General features: G+C 62.1%; 1 protein-coding gene across 1 annotated transcript; it reads right to left on the minus strand.

Annotated features, from left to right (window-relative positions):
- Window positions 1-22669, minus strand: MAP1S (microtubule associated protein 1S). The gene is made up of 9 exons (XM_083352184.1): window positions 22452-22669; window positions 12514-12615; window positions 8609-8691; window positions 7965-8105; window positions 4022-6496; window positions 3405-3954; window positions 2682-2896; window positions 823-1506; window positions 1-742 (listed from the first exon to the last, which is right to left on the minus strand). The coding sequence occupies exons 1-8, from the start codon at window positions 22654-22656 to the stop codon at window positions 1351-1353; spliced, it is 3927 nt and encodes a 1308-aa protein (XP_083208310.1). The 5' UTR covers window positions 22657-22669; the 3' UTR covers window positions 1-742; window positions 823-1350.
- Window positions 22670-24115: the final 1446 nt, after the last annotated feature.

Here is a 24115-nt window from a genome sequence, read left to right on the forward strand (position 1 = left end):
AGGTACTTCTTTAATGGTTTAATAAGAGTTCAACACAGGTGTGCATTTGTGTGTGTACACACGTGACATTGTGTATCACAGGGTTAACTGTAATGGCTACAACAACCACATCCTTTTTTTCCCCTGTGGCTGGGAGAGGAGGGGGTCACCACAGGCCAGCAAGGGGAAGACGCCCCCCCCACCCCAAGGTGGCCAGCCAGCCAGCCCCCCTTCCCCCGCCCTCCTCTGCCAGGCTTCCCGACTCAAGGTGGTGAAGGCATCCCCCCTCCCCAAAATACTTCTAGACACACATGCTGATACAAAAGACAGGAGGAAATGGGGGTGGGGAGGACAAGCGAAGGGGCAGGCCCACCCAACCCCCCTCCCACGCAGGAGGGAATCCTATAAATTATAAACCTTCCTTATAGTAACAGTTTCGGTGGGGGGGGGGGGTTAGAAAAAAAATATAAAACGCATTAAAAAAAAACCTCATTTCCTTCCTTAGAAAACAAAAGATTTAGTGTCACATTGCAAGGGGCTTTCCCCCCGAACTTTCCTTCAAACGTTAAAAAGAGGGGAGGGGGGGCTTTCCAGAGCTGCACAAAGCCCCCCCCCCCCCCGCCGGAGAGGCCGTCGGCCGGATTTGGGCCTTTGTGGCTGAAGCCTCCAGAAAAACTGCCCTGCCCTCCAAGGTTTTTAACATAAAGAGGTAGAAGAAGTCTGGAGTGTGAGGCTGAAGGGAAGGGGGGGCAGCTGGGAATGTCTGACACCCCCCCAGCCTCCCCAGGAAAGCCGCCCCCTGCGAGCTTCATGAAGGCCAGAAGCCCCCAAAACGGCTCTCGCCTGGGGAGGCCCCAAAGGATCATCGGCCTGGATGGCCCCACAGCCATCTGCCACCCCTCAGCAGGCGGGGTGGGGGTGGCTGGGCCGGCTGGGGGGGCTAGGAGGGGCCGGTACCCCATGCCCACCAACTGGGCTCTTCCCAGAGGCAAAGGAAGGGCTTCTGCGGGCGGGGAGCCACCTACTCCCACACAAAAGGGGAGGGAGGGAGAAGCAGCTGCCCAAACGTGGGGGAGCCACGGCCGGGCTTCTCCCGAGCCCCCCCACCTCCCCACCCCGGGCCAGGGCGAGGGGGAAGCTGTGGCGGTGAACATGCAAAGAAACCAGGCAAGCAGGGGCTGCAATTCTCAAAGGGACAGGCCCAGCGCCTCTGGCATCTCCCCCCCACCGGCTCCGGAAGGCGGAGGGCTCTTTTGGCATAAGCACAGCCTTGGGAGGAGGAGGAGGAGGAGGAGGCGCCCCCACTTCCCAGGCCGGCTGGCCCATGGGGCGGGGAGGGGGGGAGCGGGACCCCCCACCCTCGGCCTGAGTTCAGAACTCCACTTTGCAGGCGGGGAAGGTCTCCTCCTGCATGGCCACCGTGCTGTTGCTGCCCAGGACGGTCACGCCCAGCTCCTGCTGCCGCTCCAGCGTCTCCGCGTACCACTCGTGCATGGCCAGCGAGTCGAAGGTCGGGATGAGGGTCACCTGGGCAGGGCAGAGACGGGAGGAGGGAAGGAGGGCCTTGCCGGTCGCCCTCCACCACCCCGCCCACCCTGGCCCGCCGGGAGCCCCCCCTCCACGGAGGTTCCCTTTAACAACGCAGAGCTTGGTCAGAAATGGAGGAGCGCAGCTCAGCGGTCGGCATCCTTGGACTCCAGGGGGCTTGGAAGCCTCGGAATCGACCCCCTTCCGGGAGGGCAGGGACCGGAGGGCCGCTTCCCCCCACGCCCCCCGGCTGCCCTCCTCCCGCTGACCAAGCGTGCCAGGTTCTATGAGATCGGAGTCTTCTGGGGTTCTGGGGGGGGGTTTTCTAAATCCCAATGATCAAACGTTGGAGAGTCCCCCCCCTCCCCAGGGCAGGAGTTCAACAGGGGAAAGAAGCCCCTCCGCCTTTGGGTAGGGAGCCTGCGAGGCGTGGCCCTGGCCGATGGGCAAGCGGTGGTCTGGCTCTCTCGGGCGACCACCAGCTGGACATCAAGGGCACCTGGAGAGGAGGCCCCAGTCCGGCCTGCCTCTGCCAGGCCCCCCCTTGGCCTCCTCACCCCCTTCCCAGCGCTCAGCCCGGAGGGAAGCAGGGCGGGGGGGGGGAGCGAGCCAGACTTGGGACCTTGCAGTCTGCAGGAAAGGCCACCGCCTCTTCCGGTACCTGGGGGGCTGCCCCTCAGAGAGAGAGAGAGAGAGGGAGAGAGGGAGAGAGAGAGAGAGAGAGAGAGAGAGAGAGAGAGAGAGAGAGGGAGAGGGAGAGAGGGAGAGAGGGAGAGAGAGAGAGAGAGGGAGAGAGGGAGAGCGGTCTCCTTCCGCTTGCCCCAGCGGCTGGATGGACTAGGGCAAGGGGCTAAAGGTAGGAAGGAGGGAACGGTTCGGGCCTGACCTCAGAAGCCCCCTCCGGGCTGTGGGAACCAGGGGGCCCTCCTTCACGGGGCGGGGGGGGGCAAGCAGGCGGGTGTCTCCGACAGGCAGGATGGGAAACCTTCAGAGGTGACCTACTGGATCCCCTTCTCGGCAGGAATCCCTGAATAGCTTGCTTCAGCCGAGGCAGGGGGCCGGGAATGCCAGCGCCCTTCACCACCGCCCGGCAGCCCGAGGCCCCGTCCGGCCCGGCACCGGGAGGCCCACCTGCCCGCCCTGGGGGGCCTCCCCCGCCCTCCCCCGGGCCCTACCTGGGTGTCGTGGGCCCAGTGCTGCTTCCCCGAGAGCAGGGCGTCCAGGATGCCCCGCATGGCGCCCTCCTTCAGGTGGTCCTGCCCGCTGATGACGTAGCACTGGGAGCGGACGCAGCGGAAGAAGTCCTCGTCCACCTGCTGGGCGCTGGCCGAGCCCGGGATGTAGGCCAGCTCCAGGTAGACGGGGCAGCGGGCCGGGCCAGGCCGGGACCCTGCGGAGGAAGACCAGCAGAGGGGCCACCATCAGCAGGGGAGCGGGGGGGGGGGGAAGACCCAGGGGCTGCCAGGAAACGGTCCTGGCTGAGCCCATCCCCCACCCCACTTAACACAGGGAGCCCCCCCCCCCGCCACCACTTTGAGCCGTTGCCTTCTTCAGCCCACCCTCCCCACTGGGCATCTGTCGGGATGAACTGGGGGGACAACCCCCCAAGTGGCCTTCTCAGCGGGGACCCGTCACTCAGAAAAAAAGAAAGCTCCACCTCTAGCAGATGACCAGGCCCCCCCTCCAAAGAGACGAGGGGGAGGGGAGCCGGAGGCCAAGACCAGTGGGAAGTGGGAGAAACGGGTCAGGCGCCTCCTCCTAATTCACCTGGCCCTAAGAAGGGGGGGGCCTGCCCGGCACAAGCCGGCTTGCCGAATTCGGCTCTCAGTGGGGTTCCCGGCCGATGCCTGGCATTGGGCACCTCCTCCGAATGGGGGAGGGCAACGCTGCCCCCTTACCTGCTGGGTTGGCTCTTCCTCCCACCGAGAGAGGCTGGGCGTTTGCGTTCCGCTGGGCAAAGGCCAGCCGGTTGTCTCCGCTGGCGCGAGAGGTCGGGGGGTCGCCTCTGCTGGGGGCCGACAGCCGGGCTCTCTCGCCCACGCTGGCCGAGGAAGGCTTCGCCCGTGCGCCGGGACCCGCGGCCTTGGGGTTGTCTGCTTTGGGAGGGGCAGAGGCCCCCCGCAGTGGGGCTCGCTTGGCTTTGGCGGCCCCTTCTCGCTCGGGGTCCACCATGCAGATGCCCGGCTGGGCAGGGAGCGGGCAGGGGTCCTTCAGGACGGCCGGGAGCGGGTCGCGGACCTGGGCTAGGCTCTCCGGGTCGTCCTCATCTTCCGAGTCCAGCCCTCCGTCGGCCGTGAAAGAAGGGCACTCTTCCATGGCGGGCGGGGGGTCCGAGTCGGAGAGGGTGGGCAGTGATTCGCTGAAGGACGTCGGCGGGGTCTCGTCCAGGAGAGGATGGGAGCGGCGGCTGCGGGGGCCCTTCCGGTGCGACGGGGGCTTGGCCAGCTCCTGGGAGAAGTCGCTGCTGTTGGACACGTCCCGGGGGCTGAAGTTGGCCGACTTGGGGTGCTCAAACTCGCAAGGGGACACCAGGCAGAGGTCCACGTCGTGGGGGGAGTCCGACCGCCGGCCGGACCTGGGCAGGACCCGGCCCTCCAGGCGCTGGGGGGTGGCAGGAGAGGATGGGCAGGGACATCCCGCTCTTCCCCAGCGCGGGTTCGGGGTCTGGGCTGAGCCCCCCGGCCTGCATGCCCTCCCCTTCCTCCTGCGGGAACTCGCTCACGGGGGGCAGGAGCTGCTCAAAGGAGATGGACAGCGACTCGTCCACCTCGGTGGAGTGGGGGGAGCCCACTTCGGCCGGCAGCGAGGGGGTGGTGAGCGTGGGGGAGACGTCGTGGGGGTCGTCCCGGAAGAGGCTCGGGGAGAGGCAGCCGGGGGGCTTCTCCTGGGAAGAGCTGGAGTTGTCGTGCGAGGCCCGGGGGCCGGAGCCATCGGGCCTCCAGGGATTGGCGAGGGCCACGGGCTCCTCCGCCATGACCACGTCCTCCATGGGGGACTGGTGGGAGGGGGTGCACCCCGCACTGGCCGGCGACATCATCTCCAGGGTCTTCTCTTCGGAGCTGCCCCCGGCGTCCTCGGCGTCCGGGCAGTGGTTGAGCCGGGCCTGCAGGTCAGTTGGGGAGAGTTCCAGGTTGATGCTCTGGTCACTCTTGGGAGTCTTGACCAGCGGGGAGGGGGGCCCGATCCACTTCAAAGGCGAGCCGGCTTCCAGATACCGGAAAGGCTGAGGGCTCTCTGGGCCCCCCACCTCTGGGCCCAGGCCGTTCTGGGGGTCCTCCAGGCCACTCCCTGGGCAGTCCACACTGCCCAACGGGGACGGCCTCCGTTGGCTCTCGGCCAGGGCAATGGCCTCCCCCGGCCCCCGCCCTGCCCTCCCTGCCTGGCGTGGGGCCCCGCCCAGCTTCTCCTGCACGTCGTTCTCTGAGGATGAGGAGGGCGGCTTGGATCCCTCGGACGGGCCGCCTTTGGCACCGCTGGGGGCCTCCTTCAGCAGCCTGCTCTTCGGCCTCTCCCCCTCCTTCTTCAGAGGAGCAGGGGCCGCCTTCTTGAAGCCGCCCGCTTTGGCGGGAGGCCTTTTGGCCTCGGCGCTCGGCATTCTCCGCAGCTCTCTCGTGAGCGGCTTGGCCTCCTCTCTCTTTGCCAACTCCCTTCTGGGCAGCTTCCCCTCCTTCTTGGCCACCGGCTTCTCCTTCGGCTGCTTCGGCCTGGCGTCCAGCTTGGTCTTCTCCGCCGAGGGCTCCACCTTAGGCTGGGCCACCCTGGCCCCCTCCTCCTCCTCCTCCACGCTGCCCTTGGAGGCCTCGCTGGGCGCCTTGGGCCGGTTCCTGGCACTGGCCGGCTTCGGCCCCTTCTTCTCCCTGGAGACGGGCAGGCCGGATTCCACCAGGCTGTGCCTGGAGCCGGACTTGAGGCTCTCCTGGCTCTCAGCCCTCTTGTGCTTGGCTTGGGGGACGGAGACAGAGTCCACGTCCTTCCGAGTGACGACAGGGTACTTGAGGAACTCCAGATGCTTAACCTTCTCCAGCCCTTCCAAGATCCTGGCCTGGGGAGTGCAGCCAGGGAACAAGACCCGGACGATCTTTTCAGCGGGGCTCACCGGATGCCAGATGAGCAGGGCGCAGATGGAGGTCGCACACTGCAAGGGAAGCTCCAGCCCTTTGGGGTGGCCGTTCCCACACCACTGCTGCATCAGGAACTCCAGCTCCCGGCTGCCCTTCGCCGGGTGGAGCACGTACATCTCCAGACGCCCGACGCCCATTTTCTGAAAGAGGATGGCGGGCTCCGCCCTGGGACCGGCCTCCCTGGAAAGCGGGCTGGGCTTAATGCCCAGTTTGCGTAGGCACCGCAGAGTCAGGCTGGCCTCGTCACAGCTCTTTAATACGCCCGAGTCCCCTTCTATGTCCTTCAGCTTCTCCGAGGCGTTGAGGAAGACCACCCCCAGTTCTGGCGAGATGAGGTTCTTCACCCAGTCGTCCAGCTGGGGGCCCTGGCAGGAAGGGTCCTCCTCCATTTCGGCCAGCTTCCGCTGCAGCAGGCTGTTCACGCCGGGCAGGCTGTCGGTCCCCACGTGGGTCACCAGGATGGAGTCGATGCGGTCCAGGTGGCGCACCAGTTTCCAGAAGGAGGAGCGAGGGTTGGACCCCCCGTTCACCAGGATGTTGAAGCCGTTGACGGCAAAGAAGGCCGAGTCGCCCCGCCCCCCAGGGAAAACGTAGCAGCAGGGCCTGGAAAGCTTCAGGAAGCCAACCGTGCTGGGGGGCTCCAGGAGGTCAAAGGGGGACGGGGGCTCCAGGGACTCCGAAAGGTACTCCATGAACTCCTGCAGGCCCTCCATGGGTGGCAGCACGCAGCCGGGGTTGAAGTGCAGGTCTATGAAATCCAACAGGTTGTGCTGGCTCAGCCTGGAGTCCTTCCATTCCCCGAAGTCTGGGCAAATCACGGTCAAGCTGGCTTTGGCCGAGGGGTCGGCCGAGCTGAGCAGCTCCCCAACCTAGGAGGAGGAGGAGGAGGAGGAGGAGGAGGCGTCAGGAGAGAAGGGAGCCGGAAGCCCCAAGCAGCACCTCGTTTGTGGGGTGCACGAAGGAAGGGAAACCAGAGGCCTCATTTACAGCTCAGAGGCCAATGGAGCCTGGTTCTCCTTCTCCCCCCTGCCCCACTTTGGGGTGCTCTGTTCTGTTTTGGGACCGCAAGGCAATCGCCTGGGGCAGGCACGGAAAGCCCTCGTGGCACCAGAAGGGACAGGCAGCTCTGAGGTCTCACAGGCTGCACCTGGCTCAGGCGGGGAGTTAAGGAAAGAGTTCGGGAGCAGCTGGGCAGGGGCCCTGGGGCCACCGTGCCTGGCTGCTGGCCAATGGCGGGGATCCACCTGCAAGCCTCCCGCAGAAAGGGTGAAAAGGGAGCCGCAGAGCTCTTTCTCTCAGGAAGCCCCTTCTGACATTCAGCCCAAACCCTCCTGCAACCCGGGCCCTTTATTCCAGGCGCTACAGCCAGGAGCCCCAGTGTCTACCCTTCCCCCCACCCCCATTTTCTCCCCTCAAGGCTAAACAGCCCATCGGTCTTCAGGGGGCCTCACTCCCCCCCCCCCCCCCCCGTTATTCAGAAGCTGTATTTTTGCTGCTAGTCAAACGTTGTGTGTGTCAACTCTGCAATGGGCCTGGCTGCAGCCATTTTCTCTTCTCATTCTAGGTTGCCACATAGAACAGAGGGAGGGGGGTTGCCCAGATGCTTTGTTAGTTAAAATAATCTTCTGTCCCCTGGGAACCAAGGTCATCTGCTGCTCCCACAACTAGGGAGCGGGCGTTGCATAAAAAGCCCGCCAAATGAGCATATTGGGGAACGTGGTTGCTTGCCTAGTTTTGTGGGTGGGACATCTAACTTTGTAATTGGGCAATTGTTACTTGTGTATTCAGACTTGGTTCACTTTTGACCGTGCCGATACTCTCTAACTAACAAACGTGTTCTTTGAGGGATTTTCAAGCCTGGGAGTTCTGCTTTATCCATCTCTGTCTGTCAGAACTGTGACGCCGCGTGCGTCTTTGCCACCAAAACGGAGAGAGAGAGCGCCTGCAATCAACTGGCATCCCTCAGCCTTTCCACAAGTCCTGTGACCAGGCCAGGCACCGAGGCCCCACCCTGCACTTCTGAATCGGATTTCTGTTTGCTTTTGCTAGCATTTATCATCTCTGTCTTGGCCCATTCACTGAGCGCCAGCCTCCTTTTCCTCTCTCCTTTTTGTCTCCTGGGGGGGCCCAGGCCTCGCAGCCGTTTTGCAGCCGTGCCTGGCCTTTCTCATCCAAGAGGTCAATGGGGAGATGCAGAGGGGCCGTTTTCCCCGCCCGTTCCACGTCCTGGCCTCCTGCTCGGGAACCAGCCAGCCCCACTCCCGGGTCCCCTGGCTCCCTCCCCCCAGGGCCAACCGGCCCCCCATGCCCAGCGCCTGGGAGAGGCGGCAGCCGCACCTCTTTGTCCGCAAAGACCTGGATGAAATCCCGCAAGGAGAAGGTGCCCGTCTGCAGCACCAGCTCCCCCGTCTCCTCAATGCAGGGCCCGGCCAAGACCAGCAGCTTGTGGCGCGAAGGGTCGGTGATCAGGTTACGCAGCTGCAGAGGGAGAGAAAGCAAGGGGAAATGGGGCAGGCGGAAAAACACACACACACACACACACACCGCACGAACCATGGCAGCCCGGCTCTTCTTGGGAGCCCCAGAGGAACCTGGGCAGAGTTCGGTTTTGGCCACTTAATTAACCAGCCCAGTTGCGTGGTCTGGGCTGGTCAATGACTCCAGGACATCTGCACAGAGGTGGGTGGGTGTGGGTGCGCGTGCCTTGAGTAAGCGCTCGGCCCACAGTGGTGGGGGATGCCAGCCTTGTGGCGAGGGGAGTTGCCAGGCAGTGCCTGGGCGAAGAAAGGGAAATGGCCCCCGGGAGGCCGTGCCGGTGGTCCTCCCGAAGGCCCCTCCCAGCCTTGGGCAGCCACAGAGGCCCCCCCCTGAATTGCACAGGCCTCCTTCCACGCCCCACCCTGACGGACTCTGCCATGGCGGGGGCTCTGGGTCCGGAGGCCCTGCGCTCTGCCCCAGGAGAACTTCGGCCTGCTGCTCACCTCGTCGCAGATGGATTTGTCTGAAGGGTTCAGCAGAACTAAGGCTTCCAGCACATTGCCACGATGGTGGAGGGCACGCTGACCTGTGGAAGGCAGAAGGCAGGGGGGTGGGGGGGTGGGAAGGAGGTGAGGCCAGACCAGCCTTTCCCGGGCATCCGCCAGACGGGCTTATTCATGGCCAGAGGAGCCGTCCTAAGAGGGACAGCCCCCCCCCGCTGGGGTCAGGAGAAGCCCCAGGAAGGCCGAGAAAAGCTCAGGCCACGGAGCCCAGCTCCAAGGCGGCTGGGCCAGAAGACGGAAAAGGGGAGGCTGGGGAACAGCAAAGTAGCTTGGAGGGGGAGGGATTCTCTTTTGCTCTCTCGTTCCGCTCAGAGACACCCCCCCAGCAGCAGCCAGTAAGCAAGGACTATTTGTACTCAACAGCCTGGGGGGGGTGAGACACCGATTTCAGCCCCCCCCCCGACCGGCACTTCCCTTCCTGGAGGCTGAAACGAAGGGCAGAGGCCCCGGAGATCCAGGGGCTTCTCCACACGAGGCCCCTCCTGGCTCCAGGGCTACCCCACAGAGCGCTGAGCCCCGACGGCCGAGAGCCTCGCTCCTCGGGGGGGGGACGGATGCCCTGCTGAGAGGACCCCGTGACCCAGAGGAGCCGATGAGGCTGTCTCCGCTAGGGAGGCTGGCCCCACAGCCAGCACTTCCTTTCCCTCGAGAGCCCCAGGACCGGCCGAGGCCCATGGCTGCCAGAGACACAGCCGCCCCTCCCATCCCAGGACCGGTTTCTCCCAGTCCCAATGGCCCCGAGCTGCAGCTGCCCCGTCTCGGCACTTCAGCCCAGAGAGGACGGGAACGCTGCCCCCCCCCGAGGAAGAACCTAGTGGGAGGGAGGGAGGGAGGGAAGAGGGGGCAAAGCGTTCCACACTTGTCTCTGGTGCAAATGCTGAGTGGGGGTCCCACCGTCTCGGTCACCGCTCGGCCTGTTGGGCTCAAAGCAGCCCTTCCGGGAGGGCCCAGCTCGGCTGCTTCAGACCCAGGCCGGAAGTTCAACTCTGGCCGCTTGGCTCACCAGACACGACGCTCCGTCCCTGGCTGGTATCTCAGAGCGCCTGACTGGGACAGGAAGCTGGGGAAGACTGGAAGAAGATGCTAAAAATTTATGAAAGGAAAAAATAAGCCTTATTCCATTTCTCGAACTCAAGCTTATCCAGTGAAATTGATCAGCAAGGGACTCAGAACAGACTATCATAAAAGGGAGGGAGGGAGGGAGGGAGGAGCTGGCTGGTGTCAATGAAAGCAGCTGACCGAGGAGTGGCCGAAAGCTCTCAAAGAGCAGTTCTCTTTTTCCATCAAAGAAAACTTTGCTTTCTGGGGCAAGACACAGACGTGCCCTGGGGACGGGCGGGGGGATGGGCAGCTGTGGGTGAAGGGAGCCATTGTTCAGTTGCTCTTTCGGGCACGTGGCCACTGCCAGGCCAGGGCCCGATTTCAAGGCCGCGGACGAAAAGGCGGCCATCCACAGAGCGTCCGGCAGAGTCGGTCTGGACCGGAGCCGAGGGCTCCTCTGGAAGCTGCAGTCCCTTCTCTGCCTGCTCCGCCCAGCCTAGTTTGGGCCACATGGGCCGCGTAGTCCAGCAGAGAAGGGCGGTGGCTGCTGCTGCTGCTGGCACCGGACGGGGGGAAGGGGCTCTCGCCCTGGGGGACCAGCCAGCCAGAGCGGAAGCTGCAAGCCCACCCTCTTCACACGGAGGCTGCCAGGGTGTGTGGGGGGGGGACGCCTCGGCCTCCTGCCGGTGCCCATCGCTGGAGGCGATGCCAGGAGTTTCTCCCTGCCAGACGGGCAGCTGCTCTGAGGCCAGGGGGGAGGGGGCACCGTCTCAAGGGAGACCTTCCGGACGCCCGCCCCGGCTGGGGCCAAATGTGACCTGATCCACAAACGTGACAAAGGGCAAAGCCACCTTACTCGCCCACCTGCCAGGGAGAGGGACAAAAAGCCAGGGAGACAAGAGCGCCAACGCACCGGACGGCGAACGCCAACGCACCGCCCGACCCGTCTCTCGGAACTGTGCCCTGCCTCCAGGTGCCCGGGGGGGAAGTGACCCTGCCCTGGCCAACCTCCACCCCGCCCTGACCGCTGGGCGAGGCAGAGGCCAAGGTCAGACAGGGGAGAAGAGTCGACGGGCACTTCCACCGGGCTCGCGGCCTGTCTAGAGAACAAACGGGACCCACTCCTGGGCCTTTTCTGCTGACCAGCTGCCCCCCCCCCGAGGAACGAGCCCCTCCTGGGGAGAAAGCGCAGCCCACCTCCACTCCCCGCAGACAGCTGCAACCTCAGAGGGGGGCGAAACAAAAGGAAGGCAGATCGAGACAGCAGCTGGCCGGGTCAGAGGGTCAGACTGACAGAGGCAAAAGCTAGGAAGTTTGAGCCGATTGGCTGAGCCGGGGTTGAAACAAGGCTCAACGTGACCGTTCTGGCCTTTCCAGGATTTTTGCTGGACTGAAATATTATTTGATGTGTAGCTTTGCAAATGGATCAGGGGTGGGCTATCAGGAACAGAAATATATGCAGGCAACCTCATAAGGGGGGAAGAAATATTAAGTTTGCCTGTGATAAACAGAATAGGAATAGGAATAGGAACAGGAACAGGAATAGGAACAGAACCTTGGAGGTCTTCTAGTCCAGCCCCCTGCTCAGGCACGAGAACCTAAACCATCTCAGACAAATGACTGTCTGGCCTCTTCTTAAAAACCTCCAGGGACAGAGCGCCCACGATTTCTGGAGGCGACTTCTGTTCCACCGGTTAATTGTCCTCCCTGTCAGGAAGTTCCTCCTTAATTCTCTCCTTGATGAGTTTCCAACCGTTGTTTCTCCTTCTTCCCTCTGGCGCTTTGGAGACCAATTTGACCCCCCTCTTCCTTGGGGCAGCCCCTCAGATACCGGAAGGCTGCTATCCTGTCTCCCCTCATCCTTCTTTTCTCCAGACCGGCCAAACCCAAGTCCTGCAGCCGTCCTTCCTATGTTTTAATCTCCAGTCTCCTTGGATCGTCTTAGTTGCTCTTCCTCTCTGAATTTTTTCCAAACTCTCAACATCTGTTTTGGGATACGGTGACCAAAACTGGCTGCAGTGTTCCAGGTGTGGCCCTCACTAGGGTTCCTATTAAAGCGGGACTAATAACCTCGCGTGATCTTGATTCTAGGCCTCTGCTTGTGCAGCCTTTTTTTTTTTGCTGTGATGAAAACAGGAAGTCACCTCTTTAACTATTATTTCTTTCCTTTAATCTTTCTTCTCTTGCCCTTTGTATCCCTTTTTCAGTTTTTTCTCTCCCTTCCGAATTTCAAGCTTATTATCTTTTAGTATTTTTTAATTTTCCAATATTTTTTTTAAAAGAGAGATGAAAACATAAGCGGTGCAGACAAAGAGCGACAGCCAATCACCTTCTACTTCTGCCTGCCCCAGACCGACACCCTGTGGGGCAGCTGGCTTGGACACCCCCGTTTTCTCAGCCTAGGACGGAGCGGGCCCCGGGGGCAACGCCAGGGCGGAAAGGCCCAGGCCCCGGGCACGGTCCAAAGGAAGGTTTTCAAGCCCTGCCCCATAAACGGCTTGCACCACTTCCATCCCCCCCCCTTCTGCCCGCGCCAGTGTCAGGGCGGAAGAGGAGGAATTTCCTGAGGGGGGAGGGCAATCAACCAGCGGAAGGGCTTCCCTCCAGCACTGGAGGCTTTCAAGAAAAGACTGGTGGGCAGCCGTTTCTCTGGGATGGCAGAAGGTCTCCTGCCTTGAGCAGGGGGCTGGGCTAGAAGACCTCCGAGGCCCCTTCCAGCTCTGCTACTCTGAATTCCCAGGTCAGGGTGAGCTCTGGCGGACCCCTGGAGGCCCCGAGGAGCATCTGACCAGCCGCTTCCTTACCTTTTACTATGTCTGAAAAAGTTGCGGAGTGGCGGGAGACGAAGAGCTTGAGCTGCTGATTCAGGTTGCAGGCAGTGAGGTCGATATCCCACGAGCGGATCCCTGCCACAGAGAGAGAGAGAGAGAGAGAGAGAGAGAGAGAGATTGCAGAGACGCCTCAGAACCGTTGTGCGGCGGCACACGCAGCCTTCCCCGCCGGAGGTTCCCACCTGGGCACAAAGGGGGCGTCTGGGGAGGGGCAGGTGGGAGCCCCCCTGGCCCCTCCAACTGGAGCTGCCTCTCCTTCCCCACAAACTCACCCTGCAATGACAGAGGCGGCCTTTAGTGGGCCGGGGGGGGGGGTTGTGACCCTGCCTGGCAGATGACTTTGCCCCCCAATTCCAGTGAAACCAGGTTAGCTGAGGGGATCAGAGGAACCCCCAAGGACCGGCAGGATGCTGCCCTTTCCCTCAGACCGAAGAGCAAGCCGTGTTCCCGGGCCCCTTCCCCCCAACAAGCTCTCCTGCCCTGCTCCCTGCCGGGGCCTGCTGGACAACCGTCTCCCCCGGGGTCTGGGCACAAACATCCCGTCAGCTCAGGGAACCCCTGGCCACTGCGTGCCACAGAAGAACAAAGACAGGCCGGAGCCCAAGAACACCAGGCCACCCGGAGGCATTCGCTCTGCCAGAGACGCCGGAGAGGAGCCGTCTGCCTTCATCCGGGCCCAGACCTCCGCCCCCTGCCCTACCCGGGCGTGGCCCAGGCCCACACACAGCGCGGCAAACTCTCCGGCTCCCGTGCGCAGCTGCCTCCGGGTGTCTCGGAGGCCCCTGGGCTGCAGCCGAGCTCGGCTGCTCACGCATCCCCAACTGCACGGGCTGAGGGCGGCCAGCCTTCCAGGGCCAGCAGAGCCACCTCAGAAAGGAGGCAGCCTATCCAGCCCCCCGCGGCCCCCTTCATCTCCACCCCGGCAGATCAGTTCCACCCCAAAATAGGCCCACGGAGTGACAAGACACGCTAGCCTCACAGATCTGGGAGAGGGAGAGCCGAGACCTGGCGTTCACAGCACGCTTAAACTTTGACAAAAGGATCCCGCGGGAAAGTGATCCCGAACCACATCTGGCAGGAAAGCGGAAAAGATTTTGCGGCGCTGGGAAGCCTGAGCCAAACCAGGGACAAACTCCTCACAGCGGTGCAGGATGTACAAGGATCGCTGTAAGGATTGGGAGATGACGCTCCGACGTCACGTGGGAACAGATGCCGAGTGTTCAATTTCCTACGGGACGAAGAGCTAAGATGCAGGCGGTCCACGACTTTCAGAAACGGGACGCTGCATCCGTCACGAACACACAAGAGGCCGGTTGCCAAGCCTCCAAATTTTGATCATACGACCGGGGGGGGGGAGGGGGGGGCATAATGCTGCGGCGGTTGTGCAAAAAACAACCAGCAATAAGCCAATTTATGAGAACGGTCACTAAACGAACGGCTGTAAAGTCAAGATAAGATAACCTTTACTGTCATTTTTTTAATCACGAGCACGCTGGCCCACAATGAAAATGAAATTCCGCTGCCTGCTTTTTTATCGGATTTTTTTTCTCGTGCTGGCACTGCAACCCCCACGACCTGGCCCGGTCCGGCCTGGGCACCGGAGCAGCTTCACACGGAAACAAAGGATGGAGCCGTTAAAGAGGCGGAAGGGGTCTGAAATGCTAGGAAGGGCTTTGGCTTCATTGAGATAATTATTCCGCAGACAAACGAAATAAGTTCATATATTCTTTTGGAGTTAAGCAAAGGACGCTAGATGTGTTTGTTACTAACGTTGCTTTAGATTCTAAAATAAATGAAGCAATGGGGTTGATTCAGACCAGATATAACGGGTCAAGTTTAAGGACTGGAATAACCTTATGATACTAGATCGCTTTATTTTTCCCCCACTTATTCTGCGTAGCCACTGTAACGTACGTAGGGTGTTTGCTGCCTGGTCACTGGTATGTGTTTTTGGTGTTTCAGTAGGACATTTGCAACTCTTTTAAACAAAGACAACGGCTACGATGACTTCAGCTCTAGTGCTCCTCGGAGGACCAAAGTCAGCCCAATAAATAAATTCTGATCTCCAGAATTAACAGCCTCTGCAACTCCAGCTAAGGGGGCCCCTTGGGGCTTCTCCTCCACCCGACAGCCTTCACTAGAGCCACACCTGGGGGCAAATTCGGACGTCTGCTCTGGAACGAAGCCCCCCAAAATCACGGGCGGAGCTGAGCTCACGGGAGGATCTCGGAAACAGACCAGAGGACGAGGTTGTTACCTGGTTTGGGCAACGGAACATCTTCAAGAAAACAAGCAAGCTCGGAGGGCGCCAAGGACCCCTCGGACCGACCGGGATGGCATAAGGCTCCTGCCTGGAGCAGGGGGCTGGACTAGAAGACCTCTGAGGTTCCTTCCAGCCCTAGGAGTCCACGTTCTACCAGCCTGCAGAGAACAGTGCCCATTCCCCTGGGAAGCTAGGAAACCTGTAGGACAGACTTGTCAAACACTGCTAAGCTTGTAAGCCGCCCTGAGTCTTCGGAGAAGGGCGGGATATAAATGGAATTAAAATAAATAAAAAATAAAAAACACAAGGCCTGGGGGGGCGGATCCGGCCCGCGAAGTGGTTTCATGCGGCCCGCGAAGCCATCCTGGAAACAGTGAGGGAACGGCCCCCACTGCCTTGGCCCTGGCCCAGAGACCCTCCTCCTGCCAGAGACCCTCAGGTCTGCCCCACTCCTGCCCAGGCCCCCACAGGCACCCTGGATGCCAACGATGTAGAGCTGGCCACGCCCACCCAGCAGGCCATACGCATTCTAGCCACGCCCACCCAGCAGGCCATACGCACTCTAGCCACGCCCACCCGGCCGCCTGAGGGCAACCGCCATGCTGATGCAGCCATTCAATGAAATTGAGTTTGACAGCCCTGGGCTAGGAAAACGACGGAACCGTCTGGATTTTGTTCTTGTTCCGTCCTGCTTGCCGTGAAAAGCAAAGTGTTTCTCAGAGGAGCAGCGGAGAGGCGTCCCGCGGGATGGGGCATCTTCCCGGGGCATTCCCCTCCTGGCACCCGGGAATGAGGCTCGGGAGGTGGGCGGGGGGGATGCCCCCCCGCGACCTTCCGACTGCGCTGGGGCTGACACTCTAGCCAGGCGGACAGGGGCTCCGGAGGCCTCTTTGGCCCCTCCGGACAGTCCAGATGGCTCTCAACTCTTCCTTCCTTCCCAGGTTCATGCCCGGGGACGGGAAAGCCCGACGAGGGGGGAGGGGGGTGCCTCTATGAAGAGAAGGAACTGGAGTCAGGACGGAGGAGGAGGAGGAAGCGGAGCAGAAAAAGGGGAACTCTCCAGGAAGGAAGCCGAGGCGCAACCGCCGGGCTGTCCCTCTTCCTTTTGTATCCGCCTCTGCTGCCTCCGTGGGACCCTCCCTCTGGGGGGTCATAAGGAAAACCAGATTTATTTATTTTTCTCCGATTCCAACGGGGGAATCCCCCAACTCAAAATGAGCTGCTTCAACCCCATGTCGGGTTCTGAACCTTTCTGGCAAGGTCAGGCAGAGGCAGGTGGACTGCAGGGCCTTTTGCCTGCCGCAGAGACCCACCCCACCCTCCCGTGCCCAGGGACAGGACAGGCCCCCCCGCTCTGCCCCATCTCCTTCAGGCGGCTGAAGACGGGCAGGGCAGGCTCCAGACCTCTCCAAGCAGCTGCCACAGGCCCTGGGAACCCCCCCACCCCGGCCGATTCCGGAGCCAGCGCAGAGCCAACACCCCGTCAAGGTCTTCCCGCCCTTTCCAGAGGCCTCTGCCATCTGACACAACACAGCCAGGCAATGCCTGAAGGCAAAGCCCTACGAGCTAAAAGTAGGCAGGCGGACGCCCGTCCAGAGTCTCCCGCCTTCTGCCCGCTCGAGAAGGCCTGGAAGGAGAGCACGAAGGGGGCACGTGGCCTGATCCAGCAGGGGGGGGGGGAAGAGACTAATAGCAGCGCTGCAGAACACACGATCCCCTTCTGCACTGCAGTCCTGCGGGCGGGTGGAAACCCTGACAGGGCTGCCTGAAGTGTCCACTGGAGCCCCCCAGTTCAGTCCCGTCATTCCAGCGGGACAGGACGAAGGGGTGACTCCTGTCTCAGAGGTGAACCAAGCCTGGTGTGTGTGTGTGTGTGTGTGTGTGTGTGTGTGTGTGTGTGTGTGTATGTGTGAGATGCTGGACGCTGCCAGGATGACCACTGGCTGCCCCCTCCCTGCACCTTCAGCCCTGCCTCAGAGTGAACAAAGACTTGCAACGAAAGTCAAAACCAATTCAAAAAGTTTCTTTCAACATATAAATAACAAGCAAAAAGTCGAGGAAAGAGTCAGCCCACGAAAGAGAGAAGATGGGAAGGAATTAACAGGCAGCGGAGGGAAAGCAGAGCTGCTTCACTCAATTCTTTGCATGGGTCTTCACGCAAAAGGAAACCAGATCCCAACCCATCAAGCACACAGCTGTGAAACTAGAAATAAAAATTGGAATAAGCAAGAAAGTATCCGACCTTGAGGGACATAAATCACCGGGACCTGACGGATTACTTCCCAGGCTTCTGAAGGAGCTGGCAGACTGTCTCACAACCACCAACACCCTGTCTTTCAAAAACTCCTGGAGCAAGGGGGGAATGACCAGAGGGCTGATAAGGAGCCTCTGTGGTTTCCATCTTCAGGAAAGGAAGAAAAAAAAAACCAGGCCCAGGAAACTACAGACCAATCAGCCTAAAATCAATACCTGGAAACATACTGGAAAAGATCATCAAAAAACAGATCTGTGGACATCTAGAAACAAATAAAGTTACAATGAGCAGCCAGCACGGATCTGTTAAAAACCCAATTGTGCCAAACCCCGTGAGCCGCAGCCGAGGCACGGGCGGTAACTGTGGGAAGGGGCTCCTGAGCCGGCCCTGTCCCGGCCTCCTCCGACGGGAAGCCCCTCGTCGGTCGCTGACCAAGAGCTCCTCCGCTTGCTCGGGGTTAATTCCAGGGGTTCCCTTTATTGAATTTAAAAGCCACGCTCAGGCCCCCAGGGCTCCTCCCGGAACACCGGCCTGGCGGCTCCTGGCATCGACCGACAGGCCCCCAAGCCCCAGAGCCTTTCCGGACCTCCCCGCGTGGCCTCGGGTAGAAGCTGCGAGTCCGGGGGTGGGGGGGGAAGCAGTTTTAGCCACGTCAGGCATGAGCCCCCCCCAAGCACGACCTCCTGGACGTGGGAAGGGAGCCCTGTAACGTGGTACCGTCGGGGCCAAACCCGGGCAAGGGTACCGGCCGAGGCCAGCGAGACACAGCCCAACCGGACAGAGGAAGAGCCACCTTGATTTAGAGAGGGGCGGCCACGATCCCAAAGCCCAACCGGAAGCCCGAACGAACGGAGCCCAGGAAAACCCCTCCTCCAGGATCGCTCAGCTGAGTCTGGAGGCAGCGCTTTCTGGGTCCTCCTTCCCCGAAATGGGACGCTTGAGGAGGGCCCGCAATTGTGCCAATTCTCCGCCAGGCCGCAGCCTAGCCAGAAAGCAGGGCCTACAAAGGACCCGGGACCTGCCCACGCAGCAAACGAAACGAAACAAAAAAAGAATCTGGAGGAAACTTGGCTTAAGCTCAGTTTATGGCATTATTGGAAACTAGGCCTGTGGGAGGCTAAAAAGACCCCTGCGCCTTTCAGTGCTAACGTAAACCTCTTTAAACCCAGCTAAACTCCTAATCCACAAAGCGTTTGCGTACAGGCCATAGAATTTTTAAAAAGCTGGAGGCTGACAACAGAACAGGAAGATGTTGCTGCAACACCACACGGCCTCTTACCTCTCAACAAGGACGTCAGATCAGAATACGTTGTACAAAACAAGCCAATTTATCGCCTAGCTTTTCCGGTACTTTGCACGTAACCCGAGGTAAATCCTACCCGGAAGAGTGGCGGTGTGTGAAACAGCTCCGCTGCTGCTAAAAGCCATCGTCGTCCCTGCCTGCTGCCTCTTAAGCCAAGCCTGATGTGCGACCGCCGGGCGTTCTGAAAGCTGCGGTGAAGGGTTTTTGCACCTTGAAGAAACTATTCTGGCTGTGGCACTGCCTCCCGCTCGGCAATCCCTGCTGCTCTGGGCGCTGGGAGAGGGCTGGGGTTCCGGCCTTGTCTCTTGCCCTCTTAGCTCTTTTCAATGGCCTGAACATACGATTCGTCTCTGTGTCTCCGTGGATGGCTAATCTCTCTGAACACCAAGCTTCCAGGAATTCCCCGGCGTTTCTTGACTTAGCCGGTCGAGGATGCTCACCGTTTCCCAGTTAAAACTGTGGTTGAGTCGGTCCACCTGTTGTGCGTTTGAGCAGTTTTGATCGGGCCTCCCCTCTGCCAGCTGGTGTTCACGGACAAGTTCGGCCAGCCTTCTGCCCGTTTGTCCCACATAGTGACTGGTACAGTCCTCACACTACATCGTAGATGACTCCCGTTTTTCCTTCTGCGGCTGCCGGGTCTTTTGCTTTGCTTAGGATATTTTTTTTTGGGGGGGGGCTTTAGTTGGTTTGCGTGCTGTGCTGATGCCATGTGGTTGGGGGTTTCTGAGATGTTTTTGATGTACAGCTGTGTGATCACTCTCACAACTTGTTATCCTGAGGCAAGACGGCCGTAAAAAAAGCTTGAGGAGGAGGAGGATCGAGAGAGCAGCTTAGCTCAGTACCTCCAAATTGTACAGTGGCCCCTCAAGGCCGCCTCGCTGACCAGCAGAGCCGGCCCTTCCGCCATTGCTGCGCCTCAGTGACCGTGCCTGGCGGGGGTCTGCGGCTTGCAAGGCTCCTCTCTCCAGCGGAAAACGCCCGCCGAGAACTGCAGGAACTGGGAGAGGGGAGCACTCGTGGACCCGAGGAAGGCGTCCCTGCTGCCCTGGGAGACGCCGGCCTTCACCTGGCCAGGGACCTGGTCCTGTCCTTCACGGGGACTGTCGTGGTGGGCTGTGTGCTTTCGAGTCAGCACTGGCTCCTGGCAACTGCCCGGATCAGTCCCTCGGTAAGGTTTTGGCTTTGCCACTGCCTCCTTCCTGGGGCTGAGCGCGTGTGTCTGGCCCAAGGTCACCCAGCTACCTTTGTGCCTCAGGCGGGACTGGAACTCCCAGCTCCTAGCCTGAGTTTCAAGGCAGACTCCACCTTCCCCTTTTCCTTCGGCAAGAACTGAATATAATCGCTCCCCTGCGGCACCCGGGCAGAAGCTCCTGTGAACCACCGGGGCCTTTCTCGAGCGCATCCCTCCTCTTCCGCTCGGCCTGCCTGGGGCACAGCCGTGTCGTGGGTGATCAGGTACAGGACAGGCCCCGGCAGAGCCAATGCCGCTCGCTCCTTCTGCAAGTCTGTTGTTTTTCCCGCTTTCTGCAGAGTGCGGAATCCTCCAGCCGTTCGTCTCTGGAAGGCGGATCGACGTTTCCTCCCTGAGGACTTTCCACACAACGGGAGCTCAGCCTGCTTATCCCGATCCAAAGAGGGCTTCCTCCCTAGAGGCCTTATTCCTGCCCCCCTCTCGGCAGAATGCATCCCACCACCTGTGAAGAGGCTTCGGGCCTTCTCCTCCACTACGGGGCTGGCTCAGCAGGGGGGCGGGACAAGGGCAGGCCCAAAGGCCGCCCACCCAAGGCCGGTCTCCAAGTACGGACCGAGGCCATCCACTCTGGCTGGAAGCAAGGCTGCCCCTTCCACAAAGAAAGGCCCCTCTCAGCTGCTTTCGTGAAGGGAACGCAGCCCCGGATGCTACAGCGGAGCCCTTCAAGGGGGCCTCCCTGCCCGATCCGCCCCACCGCAAGAGATCCCACCAGCTCTGGGATCCTCCCTTCCCTTTGGGAAGCTGACCTGGCTCCGCTAGAGGAAGGACGGGGCAGGAAGGGCTCCCCCTGGCCCACCCACCCAGCCCTGAATGAAAACAGAGGAGGCTCCCTCCAAGCACCCACCAGGCCTCGGAGTCAGGCCTCGGAGTCATTCCGCAGAGGCTGCTGCTAGCCAAAACCGACCAGAGAAGCTTTGGGATTCGGAGCAGGGCCAGAGGAACAGGCAGCCCTGCGGCAGCTGCCCAGCACGGAGATCAAAGAGCAGCTGCTGTCCTGCAGGAGGGACACACACACCCCGGGGCTCCAGGCGCCTTGGGAGGGGGAGGAACGCCAGCCTCCTCCTCCTCCTCCGTTCTTCCCTTTCTCAGGGAGCTTCCACTAGCTCCCCCCACCCCCCAGTTCACTCCCCCTCCCCCCCTCCGCCCTCACTGCCCGTCCCAACAGAACAGTCGGGACTTGCACAAAGCCCTCCCTGCCAAGCAAAGGGGCCGCAGGCCTTCCTCCCTCCCACCGCTGTGAGGAATTCTCCTGCCTCTTGGGCAAATGAAAAGCAGGGCCCTGCCAAATCCAAAGGAGAGCCACGACCGGCGGCGTCTCCCTGGCAAGGGGCGAGAGAGCAGGGCTCAGACGCACCCCAACAGGTGCGCACCCGGCCTTGGCTCCCGGCCGACTCGCACCTTGCCAAGGCGACTCAGGTGCACAGGAAAACAGAAGCCGCCTTCCAGCGCGGGGAAACCACCTTCTCCTGGGGCGGAAGAGCAGCAATTGGGAGCAATTTGCTGTCTGAAAACAGCCCCGGAGGGCTGTTATTTTGGTTTTCCTTAGCTGGGATCGTCCCCCTCTTTCTGCTGCCGGGCTGCTTTTGTGCCGAGGCTGAGAAGAAGCCCCGAGCAGACCCCTGCTCCGAGGCCAACCCGCCATCCCAACAAGCACCGGGGCCTCGGTGCTCCCCTTCCCCATCTGGCCTCCCCAACCGCCACAGCAGCGGAGCAGCCTGTCGGGGCAAGGAGCTGCCACCAACGGGGGAAGTCGAGAAACGGCGAGGGCAGCCCCAAGGGCAGAAGCAGCCCCCTCCCCAACATGCCGAGGAGGCCCGTATCCCCAAAGGCCTCCCCTTGGAGAAGTCCCGCACGAGCACCGCCTCTCCTTTCCCCACCCAAACGCTGCAAAATCAAGCGGCTCTTCTTTTATAAAAAAAACACAGAAAGAAACCGCTTCTCCAGCACATACACCCCCCCCCACAGCCAAGAAAAGCCACCCCGGCAGCCTCCACTCCCGAGGAAACAGGGATGCTGGGACCCGAAGGCAGCCGAAGGCCAGGGCTGGGCTTTCCATTCTCCCTCCCCCCCCTCCCCAGCTTAGCCCCCCCCCCATTGGGGCATCCACAGATCAGGCAGGCGGCCAGGAATGGCCAGAGCAGTGCTGACCTCAACTTCCTCCGCATCAGCTGCCCTTTCTGCTCCGCGTCCAGCTTGCTTCCCTTGCAGGAAACCCAGCGGGCCTCCTCCTCCATCTCCCAGCCCCCCCCCGACCCCCTGCCCCTTCTAGGGCGCCCCTCCTCTCCTCCCCAGAGATGCTGGCCGGCCTCTCTGCCTCTGGCCAAAGGGGGGGGGGAACCGGGCAGAGTCCTGAGGCGCTGGGCAGCGGGCTCTGCCTTCAGGAGACCCTTTAGATGGCCCACGGCCGACAGACACCCCAAGGGACCCCCCCCGCGAGGCCCAGGCCGCCCGGGCAAAAGCGCCAGCAGAGCCAGAGGGATCGCGCCGCCTTCGGGGCGGCCCGGCCTGGCAGCTCCGCCGGAGGGGAAGCCCCCGCAGCCCGCCCCCCCTCTTCTCCGGGGGGCTCATCCTCTCGCAAGGAAGCCCCCCCGGGGACCGAGGCTTCTCTGGCCCTGCCCCCCCCGCTCCGCCCCTCGCCCGCCAGGCCGACCCCCCGGAAGCCCCCCCTCGCAGCCCCCTCCCTCCTCCTCCTCCTCCTGGACCCCCCCAGGGCCCCCCGGGCAGCCCCGCCCCTGCCCTCCGGCCTCCCTGGCGGGGTGCGTTGCGGGGGGGGCGGCGGAAGGGCGCCCCGGTTCCGAAGCCCCCCGCGCCCCTCCCCCCACTTCCGGCGCCCCCTCACCGGCTCTGACGGCCGCCAGCACCGCCCTGCGCAGCCCCGGCCTGCAGCCGACGCCGGCGCCGAAGACCACCACCAGCGAGAAGCGCTCCGAGGGCGGCGCCGGCGGGACGGGGGCAGCAGCAGCCGCGGCGGAGGCCACGGAGAGGCCGCCCCGGACGCCGCCGCCGCCGCCGCCTCCTCCTCCTCCGGCCACCGCCGCCGCCATCTTGGTTGGCGCCTCCGAGGCGTCCGTTGGCCACGCCCACCCGCCGGGCCCCGCCCCCGCTTGCCGCCTGCCAATCAGCGAGCGGGAGGGGCGAGTGGGCGGGGCCGCCACCGGCAGGGCGGCGTGCGGTCGCGGGGGGGGGGGGGAAAGCGCGCCTCTGAGCGCGGGCAGAGCGCCGTGCTGATGTCGGCGAGTCCCGGGGAAGGCGAGCTGCTGGCGTGGCCGTCGAGGGCTCTCTGCGGAGTCTGGAAGGAGGAGCGCGCCTGCGGTGCTTCCTTCCAGTCTGGCGGAGGGATCTAGACCGGACGACTCCCTCTGTGCGCGTGCAGAGTTTCCCCCTGGGGAAACTGCAGTAAATCCGCCTGCCCCGACTTGGCTCCCCTCGGCGATTGTAACCTCGGGGAGAGACGTCTCCGCCCGGGGTGGGGAGACCCCGTGCAAAGCCTCTTCCCTCTGAGCACGCGCAGAGTGTTTCCCCCGAGCACAACTAAGGAATTTTTAAAAGTGCCCTCTCGAAACGCCGTTTGCAGAAAGGCATGAAATCCAACGAAGGTCCGTGCAGAGAGCTTTTTTAACCCGGACTAGTACAGAGTAGTTTTCCGTCAGTAAAGGAATCCCGCCCCGCCACTAAGCGAACTATAAAGCCAACGTCGGGCAATCAACAGAAGAACCGCGGAGGGCCAGCCAGAGCTGATGGCTGGGCCCTCCTGGCTCCTCCAGCTCGCCCCCCCCCGTTCCCGGCCTCCCTGCAAGGGGGCTGCAGCCTTGATTTGCAGCACAGCCCTCCCCCTCCCTCCCAGGGGCTTGGGACTTCCACCCCTCCCCCAGGGCTATAAAAACCTCTGAGGACCAGCCACTTGTCGGCAGCTGGAAGCCTAGCTGGAAGCCTAGTGACACCCACCCTTTTGACTCAGGATGGCTCTTGCGGTGCTCCTCCTCTCCTGGGCCCTGCAGTGGGGCCAGTGCAAGGAGGCAGCCTTCTGGGGGGCTGCTTTGCAGAGCTGCCAGGGGGGCCGCATGCGGATCCTGCTGACGCCCAGGACCAGAGTGGCCTCCTCGGTCATCCGGCTTCTTGGTCAGTGGCGCAGAGCCTCAAGGCGGGTCTGAGCCCCAAGGGGGGGAGGCTGAGTGTGTGGGGGGAAGCCTTCTGAGCCCTCCCAGCTGTGGGCAGGGAAGGTGCCCTTGCGCCAGAGGGAGAGTCTGGGGATGAGGGGGGTGGACTTTCTTTGCCAAGTAGCTGTGCTCGCCCTGGGCACTTCTGGGGGCAAGGCTGCTCTTCTGCCCCCTCCTTCCTTGCACTCGCCATTCTCTCTTGCTTTCCCGTAAGGCCCTTCTGGCGGAGGAAGGCTCCTGCTTGAGGAAGCCCCAGGCAGGGCTGGGGGTCCGGGAGCCCCCACCGGGCACAGGCTCAGCTGGGCTTTCCCAGGGCAGCCAGCCTGAGGAGGCCTGGGATCCGCTC

This window comes from Vipera ursinii, assembly GCF_947247035.1.
Source record: "Vipera ursinii genome assembly, chromosome: 1".
Classification (NCBI taxonomy): domain Eukaryota; kingdom Metazoa; phylum Chordata; class Lepidosauria; order Squamata; family Viperidae; genus Vipera; species Vipera ursinii.